The 19839-nt window shown below is 34.4% G+C and overlaps 1 protein-coding gene across 11 annotated transcripts in view; it reads right to left on the minus strand.

Annotated features, from left to right (window-relative positions):
* Dmd (dystrophin) overlaps nt 1-19839 on the minus strand; it is a 2251111-nt gene that overhangs the window by 1418017 nt on the left and 813255 nt on the right. For all 11 annotated transcript variants that reach the window (XM_076562037.1, XM_076562042.1, XM_076562041.1 and 8 more), the window contains exon 13: nt 17284-17403. In XM_076562037.1, the coding sequence (XP_076418152.1) occupies nt 17284-17403 (120 nt within the window). The remainder of the gene's footprint in view (nt 1-17283; nt 17404-19839) is intronic.

The raw sequence follows: 19839 nt of genomic DNA on the forward strand, positions 1-19839 counted from the left end.
CGAAGTTAAGGATGTCTGAGATAGAATAAGAGTGCTAAATTGTATCTGATGTGTTTGGTACTAAGAAATAAAGTGATGACAGGAATATGCCCTACTAAATAAGACAGTCACATGCCATGGACTACACAATGGAGCAGTCACAAAGTAGTGGGCCTCATAAAAGACGGAGGCGGCAAGCAGCCTTTTATTTCACTTGAAGACTTGATAACACTCCCTGAGCTAAATTAATTGTGTATGGAACAATGCTGCAGAATGTCATTCTGTATACTGTGAATGTATTTTGCTCTGATTGGTTGCTCTGATTGCTAATGATTGGCCAGTAGCCAGGCAGGACGTATAGGTGGGATAAGCAGACAAGGAGAATTCTGGGAAGAGGAAGGCTGAGTCAGGAGATGCCAGCCAGATACTGGGGAAGCAAGATGACAAGGCTGAACTGAGAAAAGGTACCAAGTCATGTGGCTAAACATAAATAAGAATTATGGATTAATTTAAGTGTAAGAGCTAGTCAGTAATAAGCCTGAGCTAATGGCAGAACAGTTATAATTAATATAAACCTCTGTGTGCTTACTTGGGGGATGAAAGTGGGAGAGATTTGTCCTGACTGTTGGCCAGCTGGGGCAAAGGAAAACTTCTGGATACAGAACAGGCCTTCTGAAAACTAACTTTTTCTTGAATCCTAATTTTCACTTTATAAGTAACCATGCACTTACCAATATAAGCAGTTCCATCTCAACAGAGGTAAAACAATAATCACATCAAGTTACTTATTGAAAGAAAAAACATAAAACCATTATGAAGCAAGAAATGTGGCAGTCTTTCTGAATAATGTTTTGACAGTTTTTCTGACTTTTTCTCAAATTCAAAGATTTTACACACTGTTAACTGAAGGTGAATATTTAAAATGGCACATCTTCTACCTTCCTCAAAATATGATGTATGGTAGAAAAACACCGTCTGGAGTATCAAGAAACGCTTATTGGAAGTTTATCATAAAAATCTTCTTAGTTCTCTTTAAATGATCTTGTGCTAGCTCCCACCTAAATATATGAAACAGGTTGATTGTTATTCTAAAGCATGTGCACATGTTATCTAACCCACTTAACAAGAATTTTAACCTTAATATAATCTGATCTAAGACATATATGACATTCTAAATGCACATTTGTTTAATCACATGGAAAATCTGAAAATACTTGCATTTTTAGATAAAGACTTTGTAGTATTTGATGGTACTTAATTTTAAGCAGTAAATTTAACTGTCAGATTTGTTAATGAAATTTTGCCTTGGTGACTATACTGAAAATGTAATGACAGAATCATGCTCTTTGTCTACCATTCCATTCAGTTCCACATATTATTTTCTTTATGAGTTCTAAGAAGTGATAATGAATACATGCACAAAGGCCACCCCATCTTTCTTATTTGCATGGTGTTATTTAATGTTGTTTGGCAGCTTAGTAAACTCTGTATTTTCCAGCTCCTGCAGGTCTAGTCAACAGTGATACCAGAAAGTAAGGAATTTTCTACCATGCAAACTTCTTTATAGCATTCATCATATTCTCAGCAATTCCTTGGCTAGTAGATATTTTACTGCTCCATACAACTTGGAACTCTGAAGTAGACAGACTCCTTATCTTTCTGGTTAATATCTCAGAGATGAATATCACCAGTGTAACTATTAACACTGATTACTGTCTTGTAAATCTTCCTCTTTCTTCTTTAGTAAATAACCATCTTACCAGTAATTTGTGGTAAATTTGAAGGCCTAAAGAAGCAAAGGTTTATGGCAGTAGTTCTCAGCCTTCCTAATGAGGAACCCTTTAATACAGTTACTCATGTTGTCATGACCCTCAACCATAAAATTATTTTTGTTGCTACTCTATAACTGTAATGTTGCTACTGTTAGGAATAATGATGTAAATATCTGATATACAAGATATCTGATATGCAGCTCAGGCGATAGGGCCACTCAGTCCCCAAAGGGGTTGTGACCCATAGGTTGGGAACCAGTTTTGTATGTCATTCTGACTTATCCATCTCAGAAAACAGATTGTGAGAACTTACTATAATCACTAGTAATACAGAAACAATATTTGAAAGTACTAATGCAAGCAACTCTAGTCTTAATTTATAGACAACATAAAAAAGTCCTGTGCTTTCCCAATTTAGTAATACCTGTTGGGAAACTCAATCATGGCACAAAGTCTGTTTCAGTTATGTGCCCCTAGGAAAAAGCAGGCAACAGTATCTGTCCTGGTAGGCTCAATCCATCTTATGCTAAGGTCAGACAAGGCTACATATATGAAAGCACCCTGGAAGTGGTGATCAATTATTGAGATGGCAGGGATTGGTGGAGATTTGCAACTCAGATGATAGAAAATCAGCTTTTTACCAAATGCAAAAATTCTGAAATGCTACAAAATACTAACAGAAGACACATCAAACATGTCTCTAGGAATCAAAATGACAAATTTTCATATCTTCTCTGGAGCCCATGAGATATAAACTTCTCAAAAGACCTGAAACAACTTTTACTTCCCCATTTTAAATAGGACTATGCTTCAATATGTACTGTAGTTGAAAGTAAATTATGGATAGCAGATACTTCCTGTGCTCCATTTTAAATATTGTCTTGAAACAGTCTACATTCTATAAGAAATGACTCATTTTTTATCTTTTAAAATCTCAAATTCATGATCTTCCTGTCTCAGTTTCCCAATATTGGGGTTATAGATGTATACTACATATGGAAAAATCACAAATTTTGATATATGTACAAAGTAAAATTAATTAAATAATACTGAGATAATGGAGGACTGATGAGGATGCGCTAGATTTAAAGCCCATGTTAAAGAAATCAGACCTTCCTGCTTTCTCCTGAGATTGATATGAGGGTAAATAGGACAAGAACTATCAGATCAACTGCATTTGCCAGAAAGGTTAGAAATTTCTTCCTTTATGTCATATCTCAATTTCATATATTACATAACAAGTTATTATAAATTATTATGTGAGTCAAATATAACATTGTATAACTATGTTGTCATTTTGGTAGTTCAATTGCTAAAAATATATAATAATGAAACTGCTTAAACTTAAACATAAAATTAAAAAGTCTAGAACATGGAAATAAAAAGAAAATGAAAATAAAATAGAAATTATATGCCTTCTAATGCTTATTGTTAGCTTGCTCCTCATGGTTTGCTCAGCCTGCTTTCTTATGGAATCCAGGACACTCCCCAACAATGGTTGGGCCCTCCCACATCAATCACTAATTAAGAAAATTCCCTACAGGCTTGCCTACAGCCCAATCATATGAAGGCATTTTCTTAATTGAGGTTTTCTCCTGTCAGATGACTCAATGTGTCAAGCTGACATAAAAGTAGACAGCTGATTTTTATGGATATAATGAGAAAATGTTAATCATATATTAATAAATAAAATATACTACCATATAAATGATTTATATACCTCAGCCACATTTGTTTAATATCAAGTTATTTTCTCACAAAATTCACAAATGTTTTCTATTAATAGAATTGACTCCCCCAAACAATTTTGTTAATAAAATATGTTAGAACAATTAAAGGCCACATGTACCTACAACAAACCTATGAATTAGTAGCCTTACCTGTGACACCTAAAAGGATGACTCACTATCCAATAAGGCAAGTAAAAAATGATAAAATGAATAATGATTGGAAGGAGAGAAATAAAACAGTCATCACTCACAAACAACCTATTAATATATGTACACTGTTTCTATAAAATACAGAAATTAATAAGTAAACTTCTGATCTATTGATGCAAATCCCCAAACAAAACTTAATTGTATTCTTCCAAATCAGAAAAAGCAAACTGATAATGAACTATTTCAAGCATACTACTTATAACAACATAATTAACAAAATGCTCAGATAATATCTTTAAAAAGCTCAAGACCTTCTAATTTGAAAACTTAAAGTATTGAAAATAAATAAAATACTAAGTATATGAAAGTTATTCTACATCTATGAACTGAAAGATATGTTAATAAAAATATCCTTTACAAATTCACCTACAATTTCAATATAATACAGTTTGAACAACAAAATAATTTTTTACATCAACTAAAAAGCTGATTTTCAAATTTATATTGAAATTCTACAAACATAAATAATATTTAAATTGAAAGAAACAAGTACAAATAGTTTTTATTGACCAACTGTTTAATGAGAAAAGAATTGGCACCCCCTTCAGGTTCCTTAAATTGTTTACAGTGAACTTTCTTTTCTTATAATTCTTACTTTAGAAACTTATAACTGTAAATTAATTATCTACTTCTGTGGGCTATCAATCTTCTCTAACTCAGATATGTTTTTGATACTGACATAAGAGCCATCTTTGTGAAACGTCATCAAAAAGTAGCACATCTATTTCCTAGTCTCTCTTGTAGGGTAGAAGTCTCCTTTGAGTAAGCACTTGTAAACAAATTCCCTAATTACATTAATCATCTAATACACTAACTCTCAATTATTCATGTTCTGTTCCACTCAGTTTTTCAAGTATGTCATTGCATTTCATTCAGAGGAATTCAGTTCAAATAGTTTTCCTAATGGCACTAATATTGTTCCATATTGTGATAACCTTCAATATTTTCTTTTTCTTCTTTATTAGTCATTTAAATGAAATATATATAATTACATAATTTCCCCTTCCCTTGTTGTTACTTGAATGTATATGCATTCAGAGCTGACCACTTGGTATTGGATAAATGATAATGCTTGGCATTAACTCTGTCTTATCATCTTTTACACTACAACTATTATCAATGCCGCCACTAAGCATAGTGGTGGTAGTCTAACAGATTAGTTGAAAATTCAACTGCTTAGAGTTCCTAACCTGATCTGGGTGTATATATAAACATTTGAATATATTTATACAAATGTGATACTAAGTATCATTGATTTTTGCAGTAAGTACTGCTGTCTTGATAAAATCTGTGTGGAATATATGGGTACCAATCTCTTGCTCTCAAAACAGTGCTAGGTGAAGTGTATATAAGTTGTAAATAATTAATGCTTCTAGAGGGTTATCCAAGAAAAGTTTCAAGACCTGAAAAGAGAGATTTTTTCCCTTTAAACAAAAACATAGCCACTGTAAAGGCAACATTAATGGGAATATAGTTAATGTAAACCTGTATTCATTAAAATATAAAATTAATGAGTAAAATATTAAGCACCTATTATAACCAAAGAAATATTGGTGTCCAGAATATTTATTTAAATTCCTACAATGAATTACTAAAATAAAAGTAGATCATGCAGTAGAAAAACGGATATCACACAAAAGGAGACACTTAGATGTCCAATACACAACTGAAATGGGACTTAAACTCATTAGCTGTCCACATATAAGAATGAAAAACATGATAGATCACTATACATTCAACAAAAAGTTGTAAATTAACAACTATATTGATCAAACATCAAAGAAATTAGATGAAGCACATATGATCATTAGCTATTAGAGACTGTATAACTTTTTCCATAAAATTTGGAAGATTGTAATATATATAAAGGTAAATTCATGCACGCCACACTCTCCAAAATTTCAATACCATGTATAAGCTTAATATAAAGGTGCTTTTATGTTCATATAATGGTATTTAAAATATTGTTCTGTAACAGTGTCATACATAATACTTCTGAATTGGATTCAAATCATGATTTCAAGCAGTAGAGTTTATAATAAAAATTTATTTTTATTTAATTTATTATTATTATTTAATTTATTTTTATTAATTATTTAATGAATATATTTATTTAAATTAATACTGTTGAGCAATGAGAATCAATGACTACTGTGTTACAGCATAGATTTATATCAGAAATACAAGTATAAAATAATGCAGGTATGAAGAAGTATTTGTTATGCAATTTTATTTACCTTAATTTGAGAATATAGCAAAAGTAACCAGAATTATTTGCAGTCAGATGTTATCTTTAAGGAAGTTGGAAGTATATAATTTTTGTGAAGTTTTATAGGAAGTTAAATTTTTGTTGAAATCATTCTGAGTATGGGAGAGCATGGGAATATTGTCTTTTGGAAATCCAAGGATGTGTACACTTTTCTGAGGACTCCAGGAAACACTGTTTGTTAATGTCACAGTATAAGGATTTGTTGTTTTCTGGAGACAAAACATCACAATTCTCTTTAGAATATATTTGAATTAAAACTGTCATCAGCAAAAACATTATTGTTACAATATATTTGGATATATTTAGTTATTTAGTAACTTTATATGGTAAGTATTATTATTATTCTCTTTGAGTTCAGTTATTAAATTGAACATAGCAGTTTATGACTCAAATAAAAAGTCATAAACCCAAGATTAAGGTGAGCTCTAAAAATCTAAAAACTTTTTTCAACTATATGTAGCATACAGATGCTGTGGGATGTTCTATATGTTAAATGTGTTGCTCTGATTGATTAATAAATAAAACACTGATTGGCCAGTAGCCAGGCAGGAGTATAGGCAGGACAAGGACTGAGAAGAATTCTGGGAAATGGAAGGCTGAGTCACAGAGATGCTTGCTGCTAGCTGCTGCCATGAGAAGATGTTAAGATACCAGTAAGCCACAAGCCACATGGCAACTTATAGATTAATAGAAATGGGTTAATTTAAGATATAAGAACAGCTAGCAAGAAGCCTGAGCCATTAGGACAAACAGTTTAAGTAATATAAGTCTCTGTGTGTTTACTTGGTTGGGTCTGAGCAGCTGCAGAAATGGCAGGTGAGAGAGATTTGTCCTGACTGTGGGCCAGGCAGGACCAGGAAAACTCTAGCTACATACAGATATTAAAATAAATTACCACAAGTTACATATCCATGAAATCGTTTGAAAGCTAGTATGCATTTTCTCCTTACTAAACTTCCTATTTGGATGTTCAGTTTTCATGAGAAAGATTTGAAATGTATTAGGAGTTCATAAAAGCAACATTGAAAAATGCTTTCAGATATCCAAGCTACCCAAAACATAATTTGTTTACAACTGAATAATGCATCACTTTCATATTTAAATTTAAAGGAATTAAATTTAATCCTCAGTTCCTCATATACACCAACCATATCTCAAGGGCCCCAAACAGCTATACCTAGACAGTGGCTTGCCTGTGAGGAAAGACTGGTCTAGGAGAGGAAAACATGTAAATATTTTTAATACTTTGAATAGTGTATAGGTGGTATGTTTGTGTGCTGTATTTGTATGACCTATTATGTATAGATGTAGATATTATGTATATATTAATGATTTAAGTTGAGAAAATGCATGGCTGTGCTAAATGTGTTTCCTTATCCTTTTTTGCTGATGGGTAACTAGAACTGTGAAAAATTGCAAATTTTTTAAGGTCAAATAGCAATTTTACTCTATGAAATTGTGAGATTATGTCCAGATGGAGGTAATACATACATCTGGGTACCAACCTTAGCTCTCTCATTTACAAGCTATATGGTCTTAAACTTAACCTTGTTATGCATTGATTTTCTCATTTTTATACCTGACTTATATTTCCTACAATGTGTGTAAAATTATTTCAAAACAATAAGCACACAAAGTGATAGTAATTATAATTATTTTTATGGACAATTCAGTTAACGTATTTTTGGTATCATGCTTTAAATGATCATTTTGTATTCAAGGTACATTTTATTTAAGATAGAAGTAAACAAGGAGCATCAAGATTTTTCATCCATATTGTCATAAATAATGCTTTTTTGCTTAATTCTACAGAGTTTAATGTTTTAGAGAATTATCTTTCCCCTATTTTATGTCATTGTGCTCCCAGATAAGCACTAGCAAAACCAGGAATGTTAAGTACACAAGTTTGTCTCTTCAAAGAAAGAGATTTAAAACCTTCTTTCCACCCATAAGGCTTGAAATGGATGTGGTTAACAGACTGATGAACTACTTGCTGTCTCTTGGGCCAGGGACACACTGGGCTCCACCAGATTCTTATGCTTATCCCAACTCTTTCTCCCTGTACCTTTATATTGAGGATTGCCTCTCAGTCAATAGACTACATCCTTATGATAGATGTTACATGTAATTTACAAATTGAACAGAGGTGGTTAATTAATAGTCTGGTGACCACTGCACTATCTGTATGGCCAGGCCACACCTCACCACACAAATACATAAGTGTATATGTTCATGTGTGTATGTGTGTGTGAGTGTATGTGTGAGAGTGTGATGTATATGTATAAATGTGTGTGTGTGTGTGTGTGTGTGTGTGTGTGTGTGTGTGTACAGATTTGTCCCAACCATGGGCCAGGCAAGACACAGGAAAGCTTTTGACTACATTTGGAGTACCAACGTGGGGCTCTGGAATTTCCATAAGGCATAAAAGAGTTTAAAAAGGGCTTCTAAATACAAAATCATGGAGCCAAAAACAGCTTTCCACTTCATGTCTCATGTGGGTCAAGATATAGAGACACCAATGTGCATAGATGCTGTGGCATGCAGCCTTGAGTTCAGCATGGTGGATTCCTGCCAATGTACACAGTGGCGTCTGCAAGCCACACAACATGGTGTGTGATGGATATAGCTTTTGCTAGTAGAGACCAAAAATTTAAAAAAAAATGTTTTTGGGCTACATGCTGCTGGATGCAAGCATAGACCCACTGCTTCACAGAGTCAGCAATGAAGATGGTCCCCCAGAGCTAGCAATATATGTAGTTCTGCCATAATGGAAAGCTGAGGTGAGCAGAGCCAGCAGCCAAAGCTGCCATTTCAGTTCTAGTCATACTACAATTTAAAGCAATAGATTTATAATAAGACAATTTCAGGTGAGATAAACCCTAAATGGTTTATAATGTATGTAAAAAAAAAGTACATAGGCTTAGTAGAGACAGGAAAAGGAATATAGACAGTTATATAAAGACATAGAAAGTTTTAAAAAATAAAATACTTAAAGAGAAAGTAAAAGTAATATAAAATAAGTCACATAAAGATGGAAATCGCACAGAGAGTCTGGATTATATTATCTTTGTAATTTTTAACTGCAGAGAGACGTGAGATTGTAAAGGGTACAATAAAATTAAACCAATGTGTGTGTGTGTGTGTGTGTGTACGGTATTTTGACTTCAAACTTTGGATCTAAGGATATGTTGCTTTAGAAAGGAGGCTCTGTTTTTGTTTCCACAGGAAGCAAGAGGCTATGTATTTTTTCCAGGTCAGATGGATCAGATTTTATCAAGCCAGACCTCCTGAACCTTAACAGATGGTACCTATCAACAAAGGTTACAGCTGGTCTTTCCAGGACTTGATTATTATCTCATTTTTTTTTCTCAGGATCTCCATGAGACTACCAACACCCCCTATCAGCAGGCAGTAGCCTAGAACACTATGCCCACATTCTCAAAAAATGGATTGTGGTTGTTGGTCTTTATTTAGATTGTTGGTTACAAATTATCATTGGCCATAGTCAATCTCTTTCTAAAAGAAGAAAGGGGGATATGATATAGAAATATAGGATATAGATATGATAGGATAAAAGGATAGATTATTAAATCTACTTTTAAAGAGCAACAACTTGCTTAAGATGTTTTACATTGCTATGGATTTTAGTTTATTGATACAAATTTAAAGTTAATTTTGTTGTATGTATATTTCTGTTCATGTTTAAAGTGTTTTATTTATGCAACTCATTTGAAATTGTAATGTATAATTAAAAATAGAGATTAATAATTAGTCATCTATGATAATCAAACATATTCATATCAGTTAAGTTTACTAGGTATACATAGATATAACTCAATTAGGTAAGTAATCTTCAAGTACTTCAAAACCTACAGAATATGCCATTAAAATCTTTAAAAACTTAGACTTTTCTGGACAAGGAGACACGTCTGCTCCTGGCAACACCAATTAATTCAAAGAATTAATTGATGGGCATTGAATAAACTCATTATATAATTTTCTTTCTTTGGGGCAGGGGTAAGCCACTGGGCAAAAAAAAAATGTTCTTGTGTCAAGTGATTGACAATATGTTATATAAACTGGACATGCAGGACCCATAGGAAGGTGACCACTGAACTTTGCAAGGCTAGACGGTCCTTCAAGTTCCTGCTTTGCAGAAGAAACTTCCAGACATTCTATAGGACACAGAGAAAAGTGACCAATAGACTAGGCCTATGGCCTGAAGATGGATACCCCAATGTTGCAGAGGAACTTTGGATGACTGTCCAGGCAGGCAGATATCTCTGTCATTTCCAGAATTTTGGAAGTTGCTTACAATGTACTTCCTGTTAATTTAGGTAATATTATTTCTATCTGGGGTCTTTGATGTAGCTGAAGACTAGATAGTTATAATTATAATTTTCTTTGGTATAAATAAAAGATAAATCAAATATAAAATTTTAGACTCACAAATATAGGATAGATAAAAATATTTTCCTTAGTTTTCCAAATACAAATAGACTAGATATTATAAATATCATTCTTGATTGATAACTGTTCCATTATATGTAATTTTACTATGTTAAAATTAAAACCTTCCTTTTTGATTAGACAGAAAATGGGAAGTGCTCTGCAATGTCATTCTGTATGCTGTAATCTTATGTTGCTCTGATTGGTTGATAAATAAAACACTGATTGGCCAGTAGCCAGGCAGCAAGATTAGGCAGGGAAGCACAGAAGGAGAATTTTGGGAAGAGGAAGGCTGAGTCAGGAGTTGCCAGCCAGACACAGAGGAAGCAAGATGACAAAGCAGAACTGAGAAAACATACCAAGTCACATGGCTAAACAAAGATAAAAATTATGGGTTAGTTTAAATATAAGGGCTAGTCAGTAATAAGCCTGAGCTAATGGACAAGCAGTTATAATTAATATAAGCTTCTGAGTGATTATTTTATAAGCAGGCCACAGGACTGCATGGACTTGACAGGATGGAGAAAACTTCCAGTTACAAATAATAATAAATGTTAAATAAGTCAAGTGCAGAAAGAAAAGTACACCTTGTTGTCATTCATATATATTATAAACACTTAGAGTTATGTACGTCACTCATTAGCCTTGACAGAATCAGGACTGACATAGTCTTTCTGAACAAATATATTTTATATACTTTTTACTTTCAAAATTTCTTCATTTATTTTAAACATTTAACATTATCTGATTTATGACACATTTCTTTTGTTTCTTCTGTAATCTGTACAATGCCCACATATATCACTTGTTAAAATGATAATTAACAATAATAACAAGTTACAAAAATGTAATAAATTGCCTGGAATTTTTTTTTTGTATATCTACATTAACTCTGTCATTTCTGACAATCATAATTGTAAAAGTACTTGGAAAAATTCATTGTACAACTTCTTTATATACTTTCATTGCTTTCATGGCAGTTCCTGCTTCAAATCATATTTGAAAATCCATGTTTTTTAGTTATCTGTAGTGTGACAGAAAATTATGCTTCTCTTTGATGAGGCTAGATAAAATTATTGCATATGTACCTGCATTCTAGTGGTATAAAATTTATTTGGTAGAAGGCATACTGGTGGGCATACTCAGAGAAGGACCTCTGTAGCTGAAGATTTTTCTAGTCCTGTCCAGCTCCCTTGGCCCTGCAGCCGCTTGGACCCAAGTAAACACACAGAGGCTTATATTAATTAAAACTGTTTGACCATTAGCTCAGGCTAACTATTGACTAGGTGATACAATTAAATTAACCCATAATTCTTATTTATGTTTAGCCACATGACTTTTTACCTTTTTTCAGTTCTGTCTTCACATCTTGCTTCCTTTGTGTCTGGCTGGCGAAGCCTGACTCAGCCTTCCTGTTCCCAGAATTATCCTCTCTCCTTATCCTGCCTAAACTATACTTCCTGCCTGACTACTAGCCAATCAGCATTTTATTTATTAACCAAATCAGAGCAACACACATTCACAGCATACAGAATGACATACCCATCAGTCCTCTCTTAAAACACTTAAACATATCACATTCTTGTTTTAATTCAATATTTCCAATAAACAGCTTGCTACTTATTGGAGAACTTATTTTGGCCACTCCACGTAGTTAAAAGGATATTTATTAAATGGCGTAACTCACAAATTAAGTAATGAGTAGGTCGCAGGGTCTGGGGAAGGTGTAATGCAGTCTAGCGGTGTTCTCCGGAGCTCTGCACAGTCAATCTGCACCGGTCAGCGTTCCAGCACCGAGAGAGCGCCCAGAGCGAGCGCTGGCCCATCCAGCTCTCGTCCCCAGGCGCCTCCCCTCGCCCCGCCTCGTAGGCGTGACAGTTGCCAGAGTCTCAATGGGGGTTGGAACTTCCAGAACCAAGCTGGAATGGCTACGCACTACAGCTACTTCCTAGACCTCCTTTTCCAATCTAAGAATGTCCTGGTGCAAAAACGATAAATTAAGTGAAATAAGCCAAGTACAGAAAGAAGAGTATTGCATGTTGGAAAAGTCACTCATATTAGAAATTATGAAGTTGGTTTTATAAAATCACTGAGTAGATCCTTGGCCAACAGAGGATAAGAAGATTAAAACAAGAAGGAAAAGAAAAGTAGGATAACAAAAGAATTTGAAAGAATAAAAATATTAATATTCTACCACAGCACAGCTGATGGCTATGGTTCTCAAAATTTTAATATATACTGTAAGTTACTAGAATGTAGGAGTTTAAAATCTTCCAATAGAGAGAGAGAGATGATAAATTTTTAATGAGCAGAAAATATTCATCACCCTTATTTTGTCTTTATACATTTTACACACACATACACACACACACACACACACACACACACACACACACACACACACACACAACAGTTGCCATCCCTCAAACAAAACAAATAAAATATTAATATTGCCATTGTTTAATAGACTTGAAACATTTAATAAAGTAATGTTTTGCTCCACTTAATTCCACATAACACTGTCCTTTTATAAATTAGTCTAGACTACTTAAAAGTGAAATCAGGCTATTTGATACAGAGTCAAAATGATGACCTTAAATAAGGAATAACACCTTGTCAGGATTCTGGAAGATAGTAGTTGACAGTTACTTAATGGAAAAGGCAATCACAGGCAGCTAGGTGTGCACTGTGTTTTTGCAAATAAAAGATATAAGACATGCACATATACTTCAGCAGCTATTTCTGGGCTAATAAAATAAAAAATGAAAATAAAAGCAAATTTCTTTCTCTCATTATTTATGCATGTGTGTTTCTTTATGGGTCTATGTGAGTGTATGGACATACATACTCATGTATAGAGGTCAAAAGAGGATATGGGGTTTTCTTTTCTTTTACTCGTACCTACTACCCTGAGGTAGTTTCTTCCTCTAAATGGGGCTCCCATACTAGACTAGAGGCCAGCAAGCCCTAGTGATTTTCCTGTCTCTTGTACCCTCATGGAGCTGGGTTATATCTCTGCTTTATGTGGGTGCTAGGATCAAAACTCCCATGCACATAACTGAGAATCAATCAGTTTTAAACTCTGGGTCATCACTCAGGCCTCAGAAAATAGCTTTCTAAATGACTACATTAAGCCTTACACTCAGTAGTCCCAATTTTCCTTATATGAAATTTAACCCAGTCTTCATTTATGACTTCTATGGACTGTTCTCAAGCTGCTTCTGTCCCCAAAGCATCAACTTAAATAATTATATCATAAGGCTATTTGTGTTAGGGCAGCTAAAGCCAATGTGTTTCTAGTATTTGGAAATATTATTTGTCTTATAAAATGTTCTGTTTTATTTTTTAACCAGTTACCATTCAGAAGGAATTTTGATCTACAGGCTTATAAATATTTTCTGAAAAGGTATGGAAAAGGTTGAGTATTGGATTTTTGCCTCCCAACAATTAGTCATTTTCACATCAGAAGTTTGGAATTTTTTCAAATTCAGTATTTTTTTCTGTCAGCCGTATGTATGTGTGCAATACAAAATTGACCCTAACTTTCACGATATATTACCATACACTGTAACATAAAGGTTTTCAGATCTCAGCAATATTATTAGAATATAAGTAACTGATATAGGTTGAAATAAATAGCAATGCTTTGTGGTAAAAATATTCAATCTGTTAGAAAATTTTTATTCCTTTGTCACTTAATAACAGGAAATGAAATGGCATTGTTGCGGACTGGCAGTCTAAAGCAGTAACTCAAGGACATGACATTTCATTGGAATGAAAAAATAATTAACACAACAGACAAGAATACAAAGATAAAAATTTAGAATCTGTGTTTTAGGTTAGGTTGGAGCTACTGTTAGGAACTACTTTAGGCTCATAAAGTCACTTCAACTTGTAATGGAGGGGATCCTTTGAGATATTAAACTTGTGGCCCCTATCTGTCACAAAGGAAGGAAGGACAGCCCTTTCTTGGGCCCCATGAACCTTATAAGCAGCAGACTAAGGAGATAGTTTAGTAAATAAAGTGTTTCTCATGCAACCAAAGCACCAGGAGTTGATCCCCAGGCACCCATGTAAAAAGGAAGAAGCAGTGATGCACACCCATAATCCCAGTATCCAGGATTGGAAGATGGAGACAGGAGGATCACTGGAATCTGCTGGCCAGCCAACCTGGCAAAACTGATGAGTTCAAGTTGAGAGAGAAACCCTATCTCCAAAACTAAGGTTGAGAGTGGTTGAGGAGAATACCCACTTTCCATCTCTGGCTCTGTACATATATGCACATAATTGGGCATGCACATATAAAACAGAACTTTGAAATATCCACATTATCATTTTTGTCTGTTGTTTTTAATATTTATTTTTCGTTTATGTGTATGTGTAGGTGCCTGAGTGTACTTCTGTGGACCATGTGTTGGCAGGAGACCCCTGAGGTAAGAATATGGGTCAGAGCCCTTTTATCTAGATACAGAAAGTTGTGAGTTGCCATGTGGTTGCTGTTCCTTTCCAAAAGCAACTACACTAACCTCTGAGACTCTCTCCATCCTTGTTTTTGGCCTGAGGTGGGCAGATTCTCATTTAACCAAAGCTGATTATTGTGAAGCTGAGTCTGGCCTCAATCTCCCAATACTCATGATTCTACCATGGAAGTGCTAGAATTACAGGCATTTGCTACCATACTTCATACATTCCTTAAGCAAAAATAACTTAAATTAGGTTGGAAAGGAGATTTGAATGGACAAATATCTATTCTAACTGACTATTATCATTTAAAACACCCAATGTTTCCATGAGAACAAAAACTGAAAGATTAAAAGAATGAATACCAAAGGTACTCACATTTTCATAATTTAGTAAATTTCAAGTTAATTTTTGCCCACAATCAGATTGTAGGTTTGAAGCATATATAAACAGTACTGTTTACATAGTTCTCTAATGCATATATTTTAAGTACAATAATCAATCAATAGTACCTCTTGAAACTGAGAAGCTTTTGTAGAGCAAAGGATATGGTCAACAAGGCAAAGCGACAGCCTACAGAATGGTAAAAGATCTTTACCAACCCCACATCAGACAAAAAGCTTATATGCAGAATATATAAAGAACTCAAGAAATTAGACATCAAAATGCCCAACAGTCCAATTAAGAAATGGGCTATAGAACTAAACAGAGAATTCTCAACAGAGGAAACTCAAATGGCTGAAAGACATTTAAGGAATTGCTCAACATCCATAATCATCAGGGAAATGCAAATCAAAACGAGTCAGAGATACCACCTTACACCTGTCAGAATGGCTAAAATCAAAAACACTGAAAACAGCTTATGCTGGATAGGATGTGGAGCTAGGGGAACTCTCCTCCACTGCTGGTGGGAATGCAAGCTTGTACAACCACTTTGTAAATCAATATGGTGCTTTCTTAGAAAATTGGGAATGTCTCCCCCAAGATCCAGCTATACCACTCTTGGGCATATACCCAAGAAATGCTCAATCATACCACGAGGCACTTGCTCAGCTATGTTCATATCAGCATTGTTTGTAATAGCCAGAACCTGAAAACAACCTAGATTCCCTTCAACTGAAGAATGGATAAATAAAATGTGGTACATACATACAATGGAATACTACTCAGCAGAGAAAAACAATGACATCATGAGATTTGCAGGCAAATGGATGGATCTAGAAAAAATCATCCTGAGTGAGGTAACCCAGACTCATAAAGACAAACATGGTATGTACTCACTCATAGGAGGATACTAGATGTAAAACAAAGATAACTAGACTGCTACTCACAACTCCAGGGGGGCTACCTAGAAAACAGGACCTCTAGAAAGACACAGGGATCACCCAATGACAGAGAAATGTATGAGATCTACATGAACAACCTGGACGTGAGTGAGGGTAATGAAGGGCAAGGGTCGAGAGAAAGAGAGCTTAGGGAGTGGAAGATCCAAGCTCGATCAAGAACAGAGAGGGAGAACAAGAAATAAGAGACCATGATAAATGAAGACCACATGAGAATAGGAAGAAGCAAAGTACTAGGGAGGTCCCCAGAAATCCACAAAGATACCCCCACAATAGACTGCTGACAATGGTCGAGAGACAGCCCGAACTGACCTACTCTGGTGATAGGATGGCCAAACTCCCTAATTGTCGTGCTAGAAATCTCACGCAATGACTGAAGGAACCAGATGCAGAGATCCATGGCCAGGCCCCAGGTGGAGCTCCAGGAGTCCAGTTGGCAAGAAAGAGGAGGGTTTGTATAAGCAAGAATTGTTGAGACCAAGGTTGGAAAAAGCACAGGGACAAATTAGCCAAACGAATGGAAACATATGAACTATGAACCAATAGCTGAGATCAGGCCTTCTGGATAAGTGAGACAGTTGATTGGCTTGAACTATTTGGGAGGCATCCAGGCAGTGGGACCTGGACCTGTACTCAGTGCATGAACTGTCTGTTTGGAACCTGGAGCTTATACAGGGACACTTAGCTCAGCCTGGGAGGAGGGGACTGGACCTGCCTGGACTGAATCTACCACATTGAACTCAATCCCCAGGGGAGTCTTTGCACTGGAGGAGATGGCAATGGGGGGTGGGCTGGGGGGAAATTGGGAGGGGAGGACAAGGAAATCCATGGATGATATGTAAAATTAAATTAAATTATAAAAAAAGAAATAATTAGATCTGAATTTGTGAATTTCCTCAAAGGCATGGAAAGTAGTGTGTGCACCATTATAAGTTAATGAAACTGAGAATGCACAAATGGAGAATGATTTGAATTTGAATGATTAATATATTAATTGACCTACATTAAATGCCTTACATTCTGAATTTTCTAAATACATTAATTGTAATTAAATGTTAAACAAATCTGACCTTCAGTTGTTCTTCCAAAGCCGCCGTTGCATGATCGCCACTGGATTCATCAACCACTACCACCATGTGAGTTAAAGAGTTGACCCTGACTTGTTCCTGCTCTAGATCTTCTTGAAGCACCTGAAAGAAAATAATCCAAATGTAAATATTAAAAACATCTCTTCCCAAGTGCATGTGAGTTCTTTCTCCCACACATGGAGCAATGCAATCACTCAATAACCTAGACTGATTGCAAACCATTTCTGTTAGTTTACTCAGTAATTATATTCGCTATTTCATTTGAACTCCAAAGTATGATGACAGATCTTACATTGTGAAGGCTACAGGTAGAGTGCACTTCTTCTCACACACTCTCTACCTTTTCCAGGACTTTGTCTTTAATCATCTGTACATCTAGCATCCTTGGTATTGTCTACTTTACTAAAATTTCCGATTACCATTGAAAGAAAGTAATCACATTTGAACTGAAAGTCTGAATTTTCTATTTAATATGTTAATATTCACTGGAAAACATTCTATTTTTAAAATGATCCTCTGTGCTTAGTTAATTTGACCTTCACTGCCCACTATCACATCAAAGTATTTCTTTCAAAGGTTGCCAAATCCAATATCCATTTTATAGCATCTCATTTCACATTATTAAGTATCTTCTGTCTGAAGAGACATTTCCTTGCTAGTTTTTTCTACTTCTACCATTTGCTTACTCATGTCTATCAATATCTTACTGAATGTTTCAAGAGATAAAATTTTACAAGAATTTTGCAAAACATCCCGACGTGGAGCTGCAGTCCACCCAAACCTCAGTACAGTACACTATTCTGGGGATTTCCTCTAATTGGTATTTAACTCTTCTAGATAACTAGTTTTCTTCTCAAAGTATTTTGTTATATAACATATTAATGGAAAGATAGTTTGGAAATATTGTCTTTTAGTTTCTGGCAATCCTACTGCCTGTACACACAAAACTGTAATGCCTGGGACCTATCAGTCTCCTTCTTAGTTATTCAAATGTTATAAAAGTTGTAGGTGACCTTATTAGGATGGATGAACCACAATTTCAAATGCATGAACACTTTAATTCTAGGACTTTTATATTTCAAGCCTCTATATTTTAGATTACTCTAAGATAACTTCTTTGTAATTCTCTCTAGATTTTCATGCTACATTTTCAAGTGAAGGAATTTATGATAAAATGACTATGCTCCTGTTTTGTGTGTGAAATGTATACTGCCCATCATGAATTTGACATCCTAGAGCTTGCACTGGTTAATAAAACTCTTTCTTCCAGGAGACTGAAAATAGAAACATTAACATTCAAATTTGTCCTTGAAGGCGATGTCAAGTATCCCCCCCCCACCGCCTCCTCTTTCTTTGAGTTATATAAGCTAAGACTTTCAGCTTGTCAGCCAGGAATTTTTAGAACAATTAAGACAATTATTAGTTTGCCAGATTATAACCTGGCTTCAATAACTTTAGAAAACTATTTTCCTATATTTCCACATGAAGTTTTATATATATATATATATATATATATATATATATATATATATAAACTCATATATTCAAAAGTAAAAGTGTACTAGGAAATAATACCAGACTGAACAACATTTTATACATAAATTATAGTCACTGCTTTAATACTATGGCAAAGGAACATGTAGAAATCGTTTGATTCAGGAAATATTTCTACAGAACAAATCTTTATAAAGTATATGTGATAAATGTACTATTGATTTTTCTAGTATTAAACTGATTTCTTATTGTGTATTTGTTATAAAATGAGACATTTGAGTTTTTTGCCATTTTCATCAATGATATATATATCTCATTCTTTTGAAAATATTAACACAAGGTATTATTGAAACTAATGATGTTTTGATAACTTTAAACTGAAAGTACCACTTTGATTTGAATGACCAGAGGGATTTGTAGAAACATAGGAAGGGCTCTCTATATTGGCTTACTGAGCACATAGCAGCAGATTAGACTCCACATATGACTTAATCTTATGTCCAATAGCTTTTCTTCTCTTCTGTGACTTTTTAATATTATAACATCTCTGGCTTAAATTGATAATGTTAAAGTTTTTTTTTGAGCAAATTCTGTAGTTGCAAAATAGAAACCCTTGTAAAATACCTTGTTCAGAGTTTTCAATACCCCAAATCATTAAGAATGACTATTGCAGTATTAATGCTTTCCAATATTATCAATAAAGAAAAGATTATAAAACACAATGTCTGGAGACTACTTTTGAAACTCATTTTTTGCATAAGTAGCAAAATGTCAAAAACAAATTGTATGTTTACCGTCTTATCTTTGAAGGTAAAACAAAATGCTTGCCTGGCTTCCTGCTTGATATCATGTATTTTTAAGACTACCAAATTTGGTTACAACATTTTAATTAAAATTTTAGTTAAATATTGACTTGTTAGGGAATTGAATTTCTCATAGTTATATTTATACAACAGAAGTTTGTTGCTGTGCTCATTAAGCCTGAAATATGAGCCAAGTTATTTCCAAATATAGATATGTCCCCAGAGTTACACATTGAAGTTT

The sequence above is a fragment of the Peromyscus maniculatus genome, chromosome X, assembly GCF_049852395.1.
Source record: "Peromyscus maniculatus bairdii isolate BWxNUB_F1_BW_parent chromosome X, HU_Pman_BW_mat_3.1, whole genome shotgun sequence".
NCBI classification, from domain to species: Eukaryota; Metazoa; Chordata; class Mammalia; order Rodentia; family Cricetidae; genus Peromyscus; species Peromyscus maniculatus.